Source organism: Cetorhinus maximus, chromosome 21 (genome assembly GCF_964194155.1).
Source record: "Cetorhinus maximus chromosome 21, sCetMax3.hap1.1, whole genome shotgun sequence".
Classification (NCBI taxonomy): Eukaryota; Metazoa; Chordata; class Chondrichthyes; order Lamniformes; family Cetorhinidae; genus Cetorhinus; species Cetorhinus maximus.
The window spans coordinates 50,286,869-50,301,821 of NC_135899.1; the positions used below are offsets into that span (position 1 = coordinate 50,286,869).

Genomic DNA, 14,953 nt, shown 5'->3' on the forward strand with positions numbered 1-14,953 from the left:
GGAATGCGCTGCCTGAGTGTGTGGTGGAGGCAGGTTCAGAGGCATTCAAGAGGGAAGTGGATTATTGTCTGAAAAGGAAAAATGTTTAGGGTTACGAGGAGAAGGCAGGGGGCTGGCACTAGGTGAATTGCTCCTTCAGTGAGTCAGCACAGACATGATGAGTTTAATGGCCGCCTTCTGTGCTGTAATTGTTCTATTCTACCCATACATACAAGATAGAAAGCATGCACATCAAAAGCAAGAGAAAAGGATTGCAAATGAAGGTGGGGGCGTAAAAGGATCAAACAGAAATCACGTCAAAGAGAGGAATAAAACTTTGAAGTATGCTTGGAGAAGAGTTAAAAATGAAATTTTAACTTGTCTGCTTGCTCAGACATCGACCAACCTGCTGAGTCCTCCTTGCCTTGCTTGTTTTTGTGCCAGCCTTTCATCATTTGCAGCTGCTTCATTCTTTTGTTTAATGCCAAGAAAAACAAGAACTTACATTTACATAGCATCTTGAGACAACCTCAGGATGTCCCAAAGCACTTTACAGCCAATGGAGTACTTTTGAAGTGTAGACACTTGTAATGTAACAAATATGGCAGCCAATTTGTACATGACAAGGTCCCACAAACAGCATTGTGATAATGACAAGAATCTATTTTTAGTTGTTGATTGAGGCATAAATATTAGCTAGGACACAGAAGAACTTTTCTGTTCCTCTTTGAAATGTCGCTCTGAAATCTTTTACATTCACCCAAGAGGGCAGACGCCTTATCCAAAAGATTAAAAACAATAGGAGCGAAACACTTAAGTATCTCCTTCTGCATTGATTTAATGCTGCTAATGCCCGACGCACTGATCTTGCATGACTGGTGATGACGGCAAATAAATCTGTCTACCTTTAGAGAAAAATGTGGGTTTTCCTGCTGCTGACCTTAATGAAGCTGGCAATACTACCACAGAACTAAACAAATGTAAAAGCAGCTAATGATGCATAATGTCGGCATTAATTAATAAGTAAGAATTACAACATAATCCAATTAGTAAGGCTACTGGGGGAAGGAGTAAAAACCTTTGCGAGCTAGAGCAGAGGAGTTTTTTTAAAAAATCAATTAAAGTTGCCACTCCTGATGGCTATCCAGTGAATTGTCAGAACATATTTGTGTGAACAGTCAGCTGACTCCATGTGGGTTTTAGGTGAGATACCAGAGGGCTGTTATTTCAGTAATACTATCGCATAGGGCTGATGCCTTCGAGGGGAAAAGTTTTTTTTTTACGCAACTATTTATCTTGCAACTCTCATCCTTTTGAATACTGGTCTTTAGCCGCAAACAAGTCAAGTTCACTGGGTGAAATTCAAAAGTGTCCAACAGGCACCATTGATTCCAGCATGATTTAAGTTCATTGTGGCTAGGCAGGGAGCATTGTTTGCTTTATTTTTAATAAAAGCCACCCTGCCAAGTTTTGAGATACTCAAAGCTGCCCAATGGCAAAACTCAATGACTGAATCAGAAGCATTTTTTTATTAAGGCAGTATTGACATGAATAGGTGACTGCTTGATGGGTGAACTCCATTACCATTTCTTTGTTTCTTCAGGAAAAAACAGACTCCCCACATATAAAATGTCCTTCAGGCAGCCACAGGAGGAGCCCTTCAGGCAAAGTAGAGAACTGTTTGGCTACTTTAAAATACTAAATAGTATTTCAAACTGTTTCTCTCCCCCTATAATACCTTTTAATATTTAGAAACATACACAGCTTCAATGAAATATTCAAGGCCACAGCACTATCAAGCCTTAACAGGAAATATAAATTGCTGTCTCCAAATTTAAATCAAGTTTGAGACTTTTTGGCACTGCACCTATTTCATAGCAGGCTGTGTGTGGTGCAGGAGTGATCGGGATTCCATGGTTCTTTTGTGTTGCATTTGTAGGTGTGATCATGACGGCTGTGGGAAGGCCTTTGCTGCTAGTCACCATCTCAGAACGCACGTCAGAACGCACACAGGTAATCAATCCAGTGATTCATTCTCTTCCTCACACACCCACCCCTCCCGTTTGGGGAAAAGCAGAGTTTTAGTGAGGTATGCACAAGCTACTCTGTAGTAGCAGCAACTCTTTTGCATAACAGTCGATAATGTTAATAACCTCATGCTAGAAAAAGCTTCACTCAGTGCGTGTGTATTTTGCTAAGATGAGAGTTTACATGCATTGAGCTCAAACCGGCAATTTTTTTTCACGGAAATGTTTTCTTCTGTAATCAGAGACTAAGAAGACCTATCAAAGTTTTCAAAACCATTGTCATTTGAAATGTTTCTTGATCAAATTCTTTCAGGGGGAGTGGTCTGAAGGTACTGCAGTTTTTAAAGCTTCTGAACAATTATTGGGAATAAGACGGCAAAAAATGATTAATCACTAACCTAGAGCATCTTCAGCTGTGCATCGCAAAAAACACTTTTGGTATGGGCAATGATAAAACTATTCAAGATATGTAGCAAAATAAACAAACTTTCAAAAACATAATATTTTGAAGTGTGCACCTTCTAAGTATAGTTAAATGGTTATGACACCTACCTGTTTGTTTTCACTGTGAAAATGAATTGCCCCCTGAAATGTACCCTGTGACATTGGTCTTGACAATGTATAGAGGCCTTGTAACATTAGACACCCCCATTTCAGGTTGCACAGGAAAATTGGGTGATGATTTAGTTGGGTTGTGTTAAACTATTGAACAATATATGTTCAAACATTCCCAATTTGCTTTTTGTATAATTAAAATCTTCATTCAAAATTAGTACTTGTTAGATTTAAAAGGTTTAGCAGCTTTTAAGGTCATTCCCATTTCAAAAATAATGCTTTATAAAACTAGGCTTGCTTTCAAGATTGGACTCATTCAAAACCATTATTAGAAAAATAAGCTGCCACTTTTTATTTTTAATGTACAAATCAATTGCCCAAAGGGGTAACCCCACTCCATTTTGGTGTGTATCCAATAATAGATGGGTGAAAACTGTTGATTAAGCAGGTGGATTTTAGCAAGAATCTTTGCTGTGAATAGTTCATTTGAGAGCATGTGTATGTTGGAACAATGCACTATTTTGTAATATTTTGAAGAGTTTTAATTGTGTTAGCTAGTTGATTTCACAATTTTAAAATTTCACAAATGGTGTTTTTGGAGAGAAATGGCAGTATCCCACCATTTTGGACTGTGGAGTTGCTATTGGGAATAGTTCAGTCTATTCAAAGTTATTTAAAAGCATAGATCCTCAGAATACAAGCAGACCACAGCAGGATGGTGCCTGTAGTTTTCCTCAGCAGTAATCTCTGCCTTGGAGAGTCACCAAGCACTTTTCATTTGAGCAAATCAGGAACATAAAGGGGAGAATTATTCAGGGTTGGAGAGTAGAATCCAGCTGTTTATGGTGCAATGTTTTTATTCATTCTTGGAATGTGGGTATCATTGGTAAAACCAGCATTTATTGCCCATCTCCAATTCGCCTTGAGAAGGCTATGATGAGCTGAATTCTGAGTGGCTTGCTAGGCCATTTCAGAGGGCAGTTAAGAATCAACCATGTGGCTGGAAGGCTGGAGTTGCACTGACCAGACCAGATTAGGATGATAGATTTCCTTCCCTAAAAAGACATGATTTAATCAGACGGGTTCCATGACAATCTGAACATAAATTAGGATAGCAGTAGTGTAAAGGACAGAAAAGTTTCTGAAGCGTGTTCAATAGAATTTTCTGATGAGTATATTTCCAACCCAACAAGGCAGGAGGCATTACTGAGGGTGGGCTAGGTGGATCAAGTGTCAGTAGGGGAATGTTTAGGGAACAGCTAAAAGTTGATGGAGGAAATATTATAAAGGCTGGCTGTACTAAAGTTAGTGAGTCACCAGGACCGAATGGGATGCATCTGAGGATGCTGAAGGTAGTAAGGAAATTGTGGAGGTACTGGCTATAATCTTCCAATCCACCTCAGATATGGGGATGGTGCCAGAGGACTGGAAAATTGCAAATGTCACACCTTTGTTCAAAAAAGGGTGTAAGGATAAAGCCAGCAACTACAGGCCTGGTAATTTAACCTTGGTGGTAAAAAAGCTTTTCTCAATGATAATCCAGAACAAAATTAACAGTCATTTGGACAAGGGTGGATTAATTAAGGCAAACCAGCATGAATTTGTTGAAGACAAATTATGCTTAACTAACTAGTTTTGAGTTTTTTGAGGAGGTAAGCGGGGGTTGTTGAAGGTAATACAGTTCATGTGGTGTATATGGACTTCAAAATGGCCATGAAGTGTCACATAAGTTTGTCAGCATTGTTGAGGTCTATAGAAAAAGGGACAGTGGTGGAATGGATACAAAGTTGGCTGAGTGACGGGAAACAGTGATAAACAGTTGTGTTTCAGACTGGAGGAAGTTGTACAGGTGTTCCCCAGGGATCAGTACTGGGATCTCTGCTTTTCTTGATCTATATTAATGATTTAGACTTGGGTGCATAGGATCAATTTCAAAATTTGCTGATGACACAAAACTTGCAAGTATAGTGAACTGTAAGGAAGATGGTGGCTGACTCCAAGAGAACATAGACCAGATGGTGGAATGGGTGGGCGTGTGGCAGATGAAATATGGAATCATAAGTTTTAGAACCATAGAAATTTACATGGAAGGAGGCCATTCGGTCCATTGTCTGTGCTGGCTGACAAGTAGCTATCCACCTTAACCCCACTTTCCAGTTGTTCCTTAGCCTTAAATGTTTTGGCACTTCCAAATGCAAATCCGTACTCTTTAAATGTCGAGGGTTTCTGCCTCTAACACCCTTCCAGGCACTGAGTTCTAGATCCCCACCACACTCTGGGTGAAAAGACTTCCCCTCGAACCCCCTCTTAACCTATACCCCTGATTATGAACTCCTCAAGCAAGGGGAATACGTCCCCCTGCCCCTCAGCCACCTCTGAGACAAAGGGAAGTCAATATAAACTAAAGGGTACAATTCTAAAGAGGGTGAAGGAAAAGAGAGACCTGGGGGTATATGTGCAATATGTGCACAAATCACTGGCAGGGCAGGTTGGGAAAGTGGTTAAAAAGGCGTAGGGGTGCTGGATTTTTTAAATAGAGGATTACAGTATAAAAACAAGGAAGTTAGGATGAACATTTATAACACCAGTTCAGTTTCAGCTGGGGCATTGTGTCCATTTCTGGGCAGTGTACTTTTGGAAGAATGTGAAGGCATTGGAGAGGTGCAGAAAAGATTTAGGAGACTTTCTATGGATGAGGGATTTCGGTTATGAGGATAGATTGGAGAGGCTAGGGTTGTTTTCCTTAAAGAAGAGAAGATTGAGAAATTCGTTGGAGGTCCTCAAAATTGAGGGGTCTAGACAGAACAGGTGGAGAGAAACTGTTCCCTTTAGCGGAGAGATCGAGAACCAGGGGGAACCAATTTAAGGTGATTGCCAAAAGAACCAAAGGCGACATGAGGCAATCTTTAACTTTTTAATGCAGCGAGTGGTTAAGATCTAGAATGCGCTGCCTGAGACAGTGATGAAGGCAGAATCAATTGTGGCTTTCAAAAGGGAATTGGGTAAGCAGCTGAAAAAGAGAAAAAAATTGCAGTTATGGAGAAAAGTGTTTGCCCATGCACAGAGCTGACATGAACTTGACAGGCCGAATGGCCACCTTCTGTGCTGTAACCATTCTATAATTCATTATCTGAATCTAGTAGTTTCATGGCACTATTACTGATACTAGGCTTTTAGTTCAGATTTCATTTAATTAACTGAATTTAAATTCACCAGCTGCTGTGGTGGGCATTGAACCTATGTTTTCAGATCGTTAGTCCAGGCTTCTGGACTACTAGTCCAGTAACATAACCATTATGCTACCATACCCCATTGGAAAGGTAGAAGGAGCTAAAATATGATGTATTCCCATATATCTATTAATGTACTGAGCATAGCCGCCTTCGATTGAAATGAAGTGTACCTGTTTGTTCATATGCAAATGCAAATTATGTAATAAAGTGTTCTGCCTCTTGTTGGAATGTGATGCATGAATTTACAGATGACTGGGAATTAAAACCAAATTGCTGTTATGTTGCAGGTGAGCGACCATTCTTGTGCCCCAGCGATGGCTGTGAGAAGACTTTCAGCACACAGTATAGTCTCAAGAGTCACATGAAGGCCCATGACAAAGAGAACCCATTTATTGTGTCGAACCAGAGTTCCATGAATGAGGTTAGTAGCTGCACATAGTCGTTTCTTGGGAAATCTGCCAGCGGTTAGAGTATGCTCTCAACTATTCGACCAGCTGTTCACCTTGCATGTGGAAATCATATAAAATAGAATTACAGGTTCGTATCTGAGCCACTTAGTTGTTAGAAAGTAGCAGGAGGTTGAGTCAGTGAGATAATAGAAAAGCAATATTTGAAATAAAACCAGAAATTGTTGCAAGTCCACACATTGGCCTGCCAGCATCAGAAAGAAAAAGTTTTGTGTGAAGACCCTTCTTCAGACCTATATGTTTGGAAGTAAGAAAGGCAGCATTTAGCTGGTTAATAATTTTATTCTGCAAAATCTAATTATATATAGAGCATTGATTAAAATTAACTTGTATATTGAACATTGTGGAGGTAGGTTGAAATCAGCCTGTTAACCATGATGAATAGATTTGTGCATCAATGAATGACATATTTCTCATTTCGATTTAATTATAGATGTGGCAAATTACTTTAAATCTATTCCAATCATTGCTGTGCACAATGCCTTCTGTTGGGCCAGTGAAAGGGAACTGGTTTCATGTACTTCAGGACTCTTCTGGATCACTTTGTCAAGGCTGCAAATTGTTGTTGTAGAAAATCTGCATCTGTTGAAAGTATTATGGGACATTAATTACAAAGTAATGTCTGTTCTATTAAAAAAGATGGATTTAGATTTATAAATTAATGGTGTAACATTTTTAATTCTCTCTATAGGAGACAAGCCAATCACTTTGTTTGAGTGATCTGAGCTTGATATCTACAGATTCAGAACTCAGAGAAAATTCACAGTCGGTAAGCCATTGCTTGTTTTTTAGTAATAAAACTGCAATATATTTTACTATATATATACTTTTACTGTCAGTTATCTCTTTGCTAAGGTTTTTCAAACTAGCATTTTTGCAGATCTCTGGGGTATCATTTGTCCAAATTGACTGATAATGCAATTGCTGAATCTCCCAGCATGCCCTGAATATATAATTATTTTATCTCACTGTGGATCCATTTCTATAAATGTATTATCATTTAATGCAGTCATGTTTGGTCATCCAATTTACTGTCATAGTTAAGTTGTTCACTTCCCCAAAAAGAGGATGTTTTCCAAACTGTCATGCTGTATTTGGGTTCAAAAGGTTGTGGGTGCAAGCCCCTCTTCAGAGACTTAAGCACATCTCTTCCATATGGTAAGCACTGAACTGTCGAATCTTCTTTCAAATGAGACATTACACCAAGGATACCATTTGTTCTCGGGTGATTGTGAAAGACCCTATTCCACAATTTGAAGAAATGCAAGGGACCTTTTCTGTGCCCAGGCCAGCATTTATCCCTCAATCAATATCACTAAAGCAGATTATCTGGTCATTTATTTTGCTGCTGTTTGTGGATAATTACTGTACACAATTCCACATCCACATTTCAACAGTCACTACACTTCCCCAAGTACAGTACTTCATTGGCTGCAAAGTGCTTTGTGAGATCCTGAGATCATTTATGGTGCTAAATTAATGCAAGTTCTTATCCTTTTCCTTTCATTCCACAAGGTGATCTTTATCACTGGGATAACTATAATTAATTCTGTTGTAAGCAAATTCTTTGCTATCTAGCTATATATATATATATATATATATATATATATATAGTAATTGGTAATTGGACCCATTCTGCAAGTATTTTGTTTCCTCTGACCTATTACCCGTGAATGGAATTATACAGTGCTTTAATCATTTAAGGTAAAAAAAATCTGTCTTCCCTTTATAGCAAAATCATGAAAGTGTGTGTAAAGGCTATTTACAATTTGCCACAGCTAGCACGCAGATAAAACCTTGTCCCTAGATTGTTTGGGCTTTTTTATTTGTCAGGATTTTCTTTCCCACTGCTGTTAACAAGGGCAAAGGGTGTTTCTGAGTCAAGGTGGGGAATATGTGCCAATTTCCCTGCTCCTGATTATAATTTTGTGATTCTACCTGGAAAATGAATGTGAACCTAAAGGGGTAAATTCCATGAGTTCCTCACTTGAAAGAAGTGAAAGTCAGAGGATCTATGACAGAGTATCCTTGACTTCTGCTCCTGGGATCCCTGGAGGAGGACCAGAATGATACTTAACTAAAGTGGCTGCACTGTTGAAAAGCCCATAGAATCTGAATCCAACAAGTGTTGGTGGCTTTGGGAGAGGTGGGGAGAACATTTGCAAAGAGAGGAATTGCAATTCCTAAGTAAACAGGCAGTTGGAATGTAAATTTGTGATGGGTGTAAAAGATTTTTTTAAAATTAAGATTGGTTATGATGAAACAAATTGGAGTGGCCAAGCACCATGTTATGTATTTATTAGAAATCACAAAAGTTGAGGCAATTAGTATAACTTATCTACTTGCTGCCACCACCTGCCTGTTACCAGTCATTAATTCCTGTTTTGTTTCCTCTGTTAGACTCAAGGACGGGACCTAAGCACTATTTCTGCAGAAAGTATCTTTGAATCCATGTTTAACAACACTGATAACTGCACCAGCCATGATGGTTCACAACAGACAGGTACGAATAGGTTGAATGAATCTCTGTTTGCTGTATTGCAGGTTATTTCCACTGTATTAATAGTGCATTAATAGAATCTCCCACTATCAACATCCTGGGGGCTGCCATTGACCAGAAACTGAACTGGACCAGCCACATAAATGATGTGGTTACAAGAGCAAGTCAGAGGCTAGGAATTCTGCGGTGAGTAACTCACCTCCTGACTCCCCAAAGCCTGTCCACCACCTACAAGACACAAGTTGGGAGTGTGATGGAATACCCTCCACCTGCCTGGATGAATGCAACTCCAACAATACTCAAGAAGCTTGACACCATGCAGGACAAAATAGCCTGCTTGAGTGGCACCCCTCCCACAAACATTCACTCCCTCCACCGGCGACGCACAGTGGCAGCAGTGTGCACCATCTACAAGATGCACTGCAGAAACTCACCTAGGCTCCTTAGACAGCACCTTCCAAACCCATGACTGCTACCATTTTGAAGGACAAGGGCAGCAGATAGATGGGAACACCACCACCTGGAAGTTCCCCTCCAAGCCACTCACCATCCTGACTTGGAACTATATCGCAGTTCCTTCACTGTCACTGGGTCAAAGTCCTGGCACTCCCTCCCTAACAGCACTGTGGCTGTACCTACACCAGATGGACTGTAGTGGTTCAAGAAGGTAGCTCACCACCATCTTCTCAGGCAATGGTCAAAAATGTTGGCCTAGCTACTGACACTCACATCCTGTAAATAAATGAATCAAAAAAAACTTTCTCCAGCTAAAAATAAATGTAAATTTCTAGTAACTCCTGTGATTTTTGTTTTTAATTTTTTTCCTCTAAGAAACATTTTGTTTTGGAGCCAAGTAACTACACAATAAGGTAGTGTTTCAAGTCCCCATTACGGGAATTTAAAACGCTGACTACATGAGTGATTAGGTAGGAGTTGTAATCACCTGCTTGGAAATGGAGTGTCAAGGAATTTAATGTTAAAAGTGTATAGACTAATGGTTTTTGATAATGGGTAGGTTTTCACATTACTTATCAAAACAGAGATTTTAAAAGACTTCTGTTCGAGAGAATGCTGCAAATTTCTTTTGTTTAAGTTGCCAAACTGAGTCAGGACAGGATAAGATGACTCGAGGTGCATTCTTCCTGAATGGCCCCTTGAAATTGTACACCACTGTTGAATGGAATACAATAGTTGAAAGCCAGATAATCTTATTGAGGTTGGGGAAATATAAGAGATTGCAACTTTCACAGGCTGCTCTTGTCCACCTCTAAACTACGTAAAGAGCAGTATTGACACATGCCTGTTAGATTGCATAGGCGTTCTGCAGAGAATAATGAGTGTACTGAAGGTGGGGTGGAGAGGGAGTCAGGTGACAAAGAACCAGATATAGTCCTTAAGTGTTGAGGGCCACCAAAACTCCGGGCCTTTGGGTTTGATTTCTGAATGTACTGAGTTGCATAGACTTATCCGAGTCAGGCACTGCAATTGGGCTGCTGCATTCCCTGACGAGTAGATGGGTGGTTGGGGGAAATCTGCCAGGCTTTCTGCTCTTCTTCACTGCTCATTTACTTGTGCTGGAAAAAGAGCACATATGAAGGCTGAATGAGGATAGGACTGGGCTGTGCTTAACTCCAAGGTTGGAATAATTCACTAGAGCACACTATATAAAGCAGTTGGTTGAAGTACTGAAAGGCTGTCTTTGCCTGTGTAAAAGTGCGCTACCACGAGCTTTGTCTATGGGGAGGAAGAGGGATAACCAGAAAAATAGCAAGGGGGGAGGTGTGCCATGTGGACAAGATTAATTGTGGAACAGGTCCATATGTCATATATTACTAGAAATGGGAATGGGTTTCTCTATTTGTATTAATTTCTTTATATCTTTCTGTCCATGGAGGAAGAGAGCACTAAAGTTTGTTTTTAAAATGTATTCTCTCTAAGGATATGGGCGTTGCTGGCTAAGCCAGCATTTATTGCCCATAATGTGTTTAAACTCACATATGTTTGGGGGGAGGGGGAGGGGTGTGTGTGTGGTAAAAACAATTTTTAAAGAGACATGGAAAAATGGATTGAAGGATTTTGAACAAGAAAGAGTGCAATGTAGTTGACCGCCATTTTAGTTAAATCTGTCTCTTCTTCCCTAACAACCACCTGCACAAGGTCCATCTGCCACAGAGTAGGAAGCAAAAGTAAGTGAGACTCCAAATTCCTCTTTAACTGATACCCAAACAGTGAAAGAAAAGGCAAATGGCAATTTTCACATGGAATAATTGCTTCAGATAGCTACAACCTTAGACTTGACCCAGTTCCCCTTGTATAGTTGCTTCAATGTTCAGAACACCTTTCAGAGGTATTTGAATGTGAATATTGGTTTTTGGACTTCATGCCACACCTGTCATTGTCATTACATAAAAAAATGATGGAATCAAATCCCTGTTAGGATATTTTTCTCCTTTTGAGTAATTGAGAATTAATTATCAGAAATATTCACTCAGTATGGCAGTAACATTTCAGACATTGCTCAGAACTTGAATTTGATTTACTCGGGAAATGATACATTTAGAAATAGTTTATTTGCTCCTGTATTAAGTACAAGTTTGCTATTTCTGGCTGGTTATTGAATATAAACCCATTAGAACTGTGGGTTTACAGCTGTGTTTCTTACTGTCTATCTGGAAATTTGTGATTTGAGGGGGTAAAAAAAAGGAATAAAATCACAGTTGTAAAATAGGTCTGAAAGTTCTCTGTTAAAACAGCAGTTGCCATTTTTTTTAGAAACATGTTTATGAAAAAATATTGTTTTCTCTCCTAAGACGGGATAATTGGAATACCTGGAACATATGGCAGTGATGTTCAGCCTGCAGCCGTTGTTAATACTGCTCTAGGAGATTCTGGATCGCTGTTGTCGTTTCCCATCCCACTTCAAACCATGCCACAGTCAAATGTTGAGAACCATTCCCAGCAAGCAACAGGCACTCTCTCCACTTCATTGGATGCTTTGGCTACCAGCCCACACCAAACAGCATTTGGGAATCCCACCAGCATTTTACAGACACCTCAAGTGCCTGTCCCAGCGATGACACAATTCTCGACCAGTCAGCAAGAATTCATTCAACCTACCCCAACGCCTCAACCACCACCTCAAGGACTTCCAGCTATGTCGAATAATGGTCTGCCATCATCTGGTAACACAGAGTCAATGCCATCTATGGTACAAACTGTGCCTTTAGGTACAAACACTTCTGGCATAACAATTACTCCATCACAGAACACCACTATTCTACAGCCCAGCATTGTAATGGCAGACCAGAATCTACAATGGATCATTAATGGAGCCAGCACTGTTCAGCAAAACACTGAGAAAATGGTGAGTGTGTATTGTTCAACCAAAACTTTTGAGTTGTGTAACAATCAACAAGTGTGCAGCTGAGAACCATAGAAAAGGTACAGCACAGAAGGAGGCCATTCGGCCCATCTTGTCCATGCCAGCCCGAGGGCACCCAGGTGCTCTTTCTAATCCCGCTTTCCTGCACCCGGCCTGTTGCCCCGTAGCTTACAGCACTTAAGGTGCAGATCCAGGTACTTTTTAAAAGAGCTTATAGTTTCTGCCTCTACCACCAAATTGGGCAGCGAATTCCAGACACCCACTACCCTCTGCATAAAAAAGTTCTTCCTCATGTTCCCCCTATACCTTCTGCCACTTATCTTGAATCTATGTTCCCTGGTTCTAGAATTCTCCACCAAGGGAAACAATTTTATCCTGTCCACTCAATTCCCCTCATAATTTTGTATACCTCAGTCAACTCACCTCTCAACCTTCTTTGTTCTAAGGAAAATAACCCCAACCTATCCAATCTCTCCTCATAGCTACACTTTTCTAACCCTGGCAATATTCTTATAAACCTCCTCTGCACTCTCTCCAGGGCTATTACGTTCATCCTGTAATGTGGTGACCAGAACTGCACACAATACTCCAGTTGTGGCCTCACCAGTGTTTTATACAATTCCAACATTATATCTATGCTTTTATATTCTATACCTCTGCCAATGAAGGAGAGCATTCCATATGCTATCCCAGAACTTACTGTGCACAAGTGGTCCCTTTAACATGCAAATGTACGGCATTACGTATGTAGAGGAACAAATTTGCAAGAAATTTGAGAGGTGCGAAAATTAGAGCAGTTATAATGGGGGACTTTAATTAACCAAATATAAACTGGGATAGTAGCAGTGTAAAGATCAGAGAGGGGCAAGATTTCCTAGTGTGTTCAGGAAAATTTTCTACAGTATTGTTTCCTGTCTGAGATAGGAGGCACTGCTAGATGTGGTTCTTGGGAATGAGGTGGGCCAAGTGTCAGCAGGAGAACGTTTAGGGGACAGTGATCATTATATCATGAGGCTTAGGCTGGCTGTGGAAAAGGACAAAGAGCAATCCAGCATACGAATAATTAATTGGGGCAAAGCCAACTGGGGTAAGAACTAATCTGGGCTGAATAAATTGGAAAAATGGTAGGTGAACATGAGTTGCCTTCAAAGAAGAGAAGGTTTTGGGCACAGACAAGGTATATTCCCTCGAAAGTGAATGGTAGGGCAAACAAATCCAGAGCTCCTTGGTTGACAAAAGTGATACAAATTAAGATAAAGAAGAAAGTGTGCTCGTGATAGATGTCAGGTAGAAAATAGAATTGAGAGCCAGGCTCAATTTAGAATGTTCAGAGGGGAGGCGAAAAAGCAAATAACACAAGCAAAGAGGTGTCGGAGATTAATCACACCGAGGCATAATTTCGTATGTAGAAACCCCATTTATTACTTGTGCACAAGGGAGACAGCACAATGAGAGCTGCTGTACAGTCTCGTAGCAGAATACACGCAGACTTGTTAAAAGCATTTTTACAGCCAATCAGTAAGTTTTGCAACAAACCTATCCGTGTATTTGGATAAGTTAACCGACCAATCCATGTTCCAGTAAATTTCCCTTTTCTTCACAACAGATGTTTGGTTACTCAGTTGCTTATCACAACCCTGATTGCATTTGGCCTGAGAAAAACAAAATGGAATGTCTCAAGGCTCATCCTGTAACTGGTCAGGCAAGATTGTATTCATCTCAAGGTTGCAGTATTTTTCTCTTAAGCCGAGGTGTGCGATCAACTTCCCATTAACCATTCCAGCACCAAATGGGCTCCCTGCAGTTGCCCAGGCCACCACAGAGGGAGCATGAAAAGAGACTGGCAGCCAAAATAGAAGGGAATCCCAAAGTCTTCTATAGGCATATAAATCTTAAAAAGGTGATAAAAGGAGGAGTAGGGCCAGTTAGGGACCAAAAAGGGGTTTTAATGGCATTGAGGGAGAGGGCATAGGTGAGGTATTAAATGAATACTTTGCATCTCTCTTTACCAAGGAAGAAGATGCTACCCAGGCCATAGTGAAAGAGGAGGTACTTCAGACACTAGAAGGGTTTAAATTGATAAGGAGGTAGTATTGGATAGGGCTGTCAATCCTTAAAGCTTTTAAAGCACCAGGACCGGATGACATGCATCCAAGGATACTGAGGCAAGTGAGAGTGGAAATTTCATCGGCACTGACCATCATTTTCCAGTCTTCCTTAGACTCAGGGGTGGTGCCAGAGGACTGGAGAATTGCAAATGCTGCACCCTTGTTCAAAGTGTGTCAAGGTAAGCCCAGCAACTACTGGGCAGTTAGTTTAACTTTGGTGGGGAAACTTCTGGAAACAATAATTCGGAACAAAATTAATAGTCACATGGACAAATGTGGGTTAATTAAGGAAAGGCAACATGGATTTCTTAAGGAAAAATTGTGTTTAAGTAGTTTTGAAGAGGTAACAGTTAATGAGGGCAATGCTGTTGATATGGTGTACATGGACTTCCAAAAATATTTTGACAGTGTCGCACATCAAATTTGTGAGCAAAGTTATAGCTCATGGAGTAAAAGGGACAGTAACAACATGGATGTGAAATTGGCTGAGTGACAGGAAACAGCGAGTAGTGGTTAATGTTTTTCGGGCTGGAGGAAGGTTTGTTTTGGAGTTCCCCAGAGGTCAGTGTTGGGAACCAAGCTTTTCCTGAAATATATTAATGACTTAGATCTTGGTGTACAGGGCGCAATTTCAAAATTTGCGGGTGATACGATACTTGGAAGCATCGTTAACTATGAGGAGGATAGTGTAGAACTTCAAAA

At 40.3% G+C, this 14,953-nt stretch overlaps 1 protein-coding gene across 2 annotated transcripts in view; it reads left to right on the plus strand.

Moving 5' to 3' along the window:
• mtf1 (metal-regulatory transcription factor 1) overlaps nucleotides 1-14,953 on the plus strand; it is an 81,791-nt gene that overhangs the window by 54,216 nt on the left and 12,622 nt on the right. For both annotated transcript variants that reach the window (XM_078566923.1, XM_078566924.1), the window contains exons 5-9: nucleotides 1,919-1,992; nucleotides 6,082-6,215; nucleotides 6,953-7,030; nucleotides 8,662-8,764; nucleotides 11,572-12,125. In XM_078566923.1, coding sequence (XP_078423049.1) covers nucleotides 1,919-1,992; nucleotides 6,082-6,215; nucleotides 6,953-7,030; nucleotides 8,662-8,764; nucleotides 11,572-12,125 — 943 coding nt within the window. The remainder of the gene's footprint in view (nucleotides 1-1,918; nucleotides 1,993-6,081; nucleotides 6,216-6,952; nucleotides 7,031-8,661; nucleotides 8,765-11,571; nucleotides 12,126-14,953) is intronic.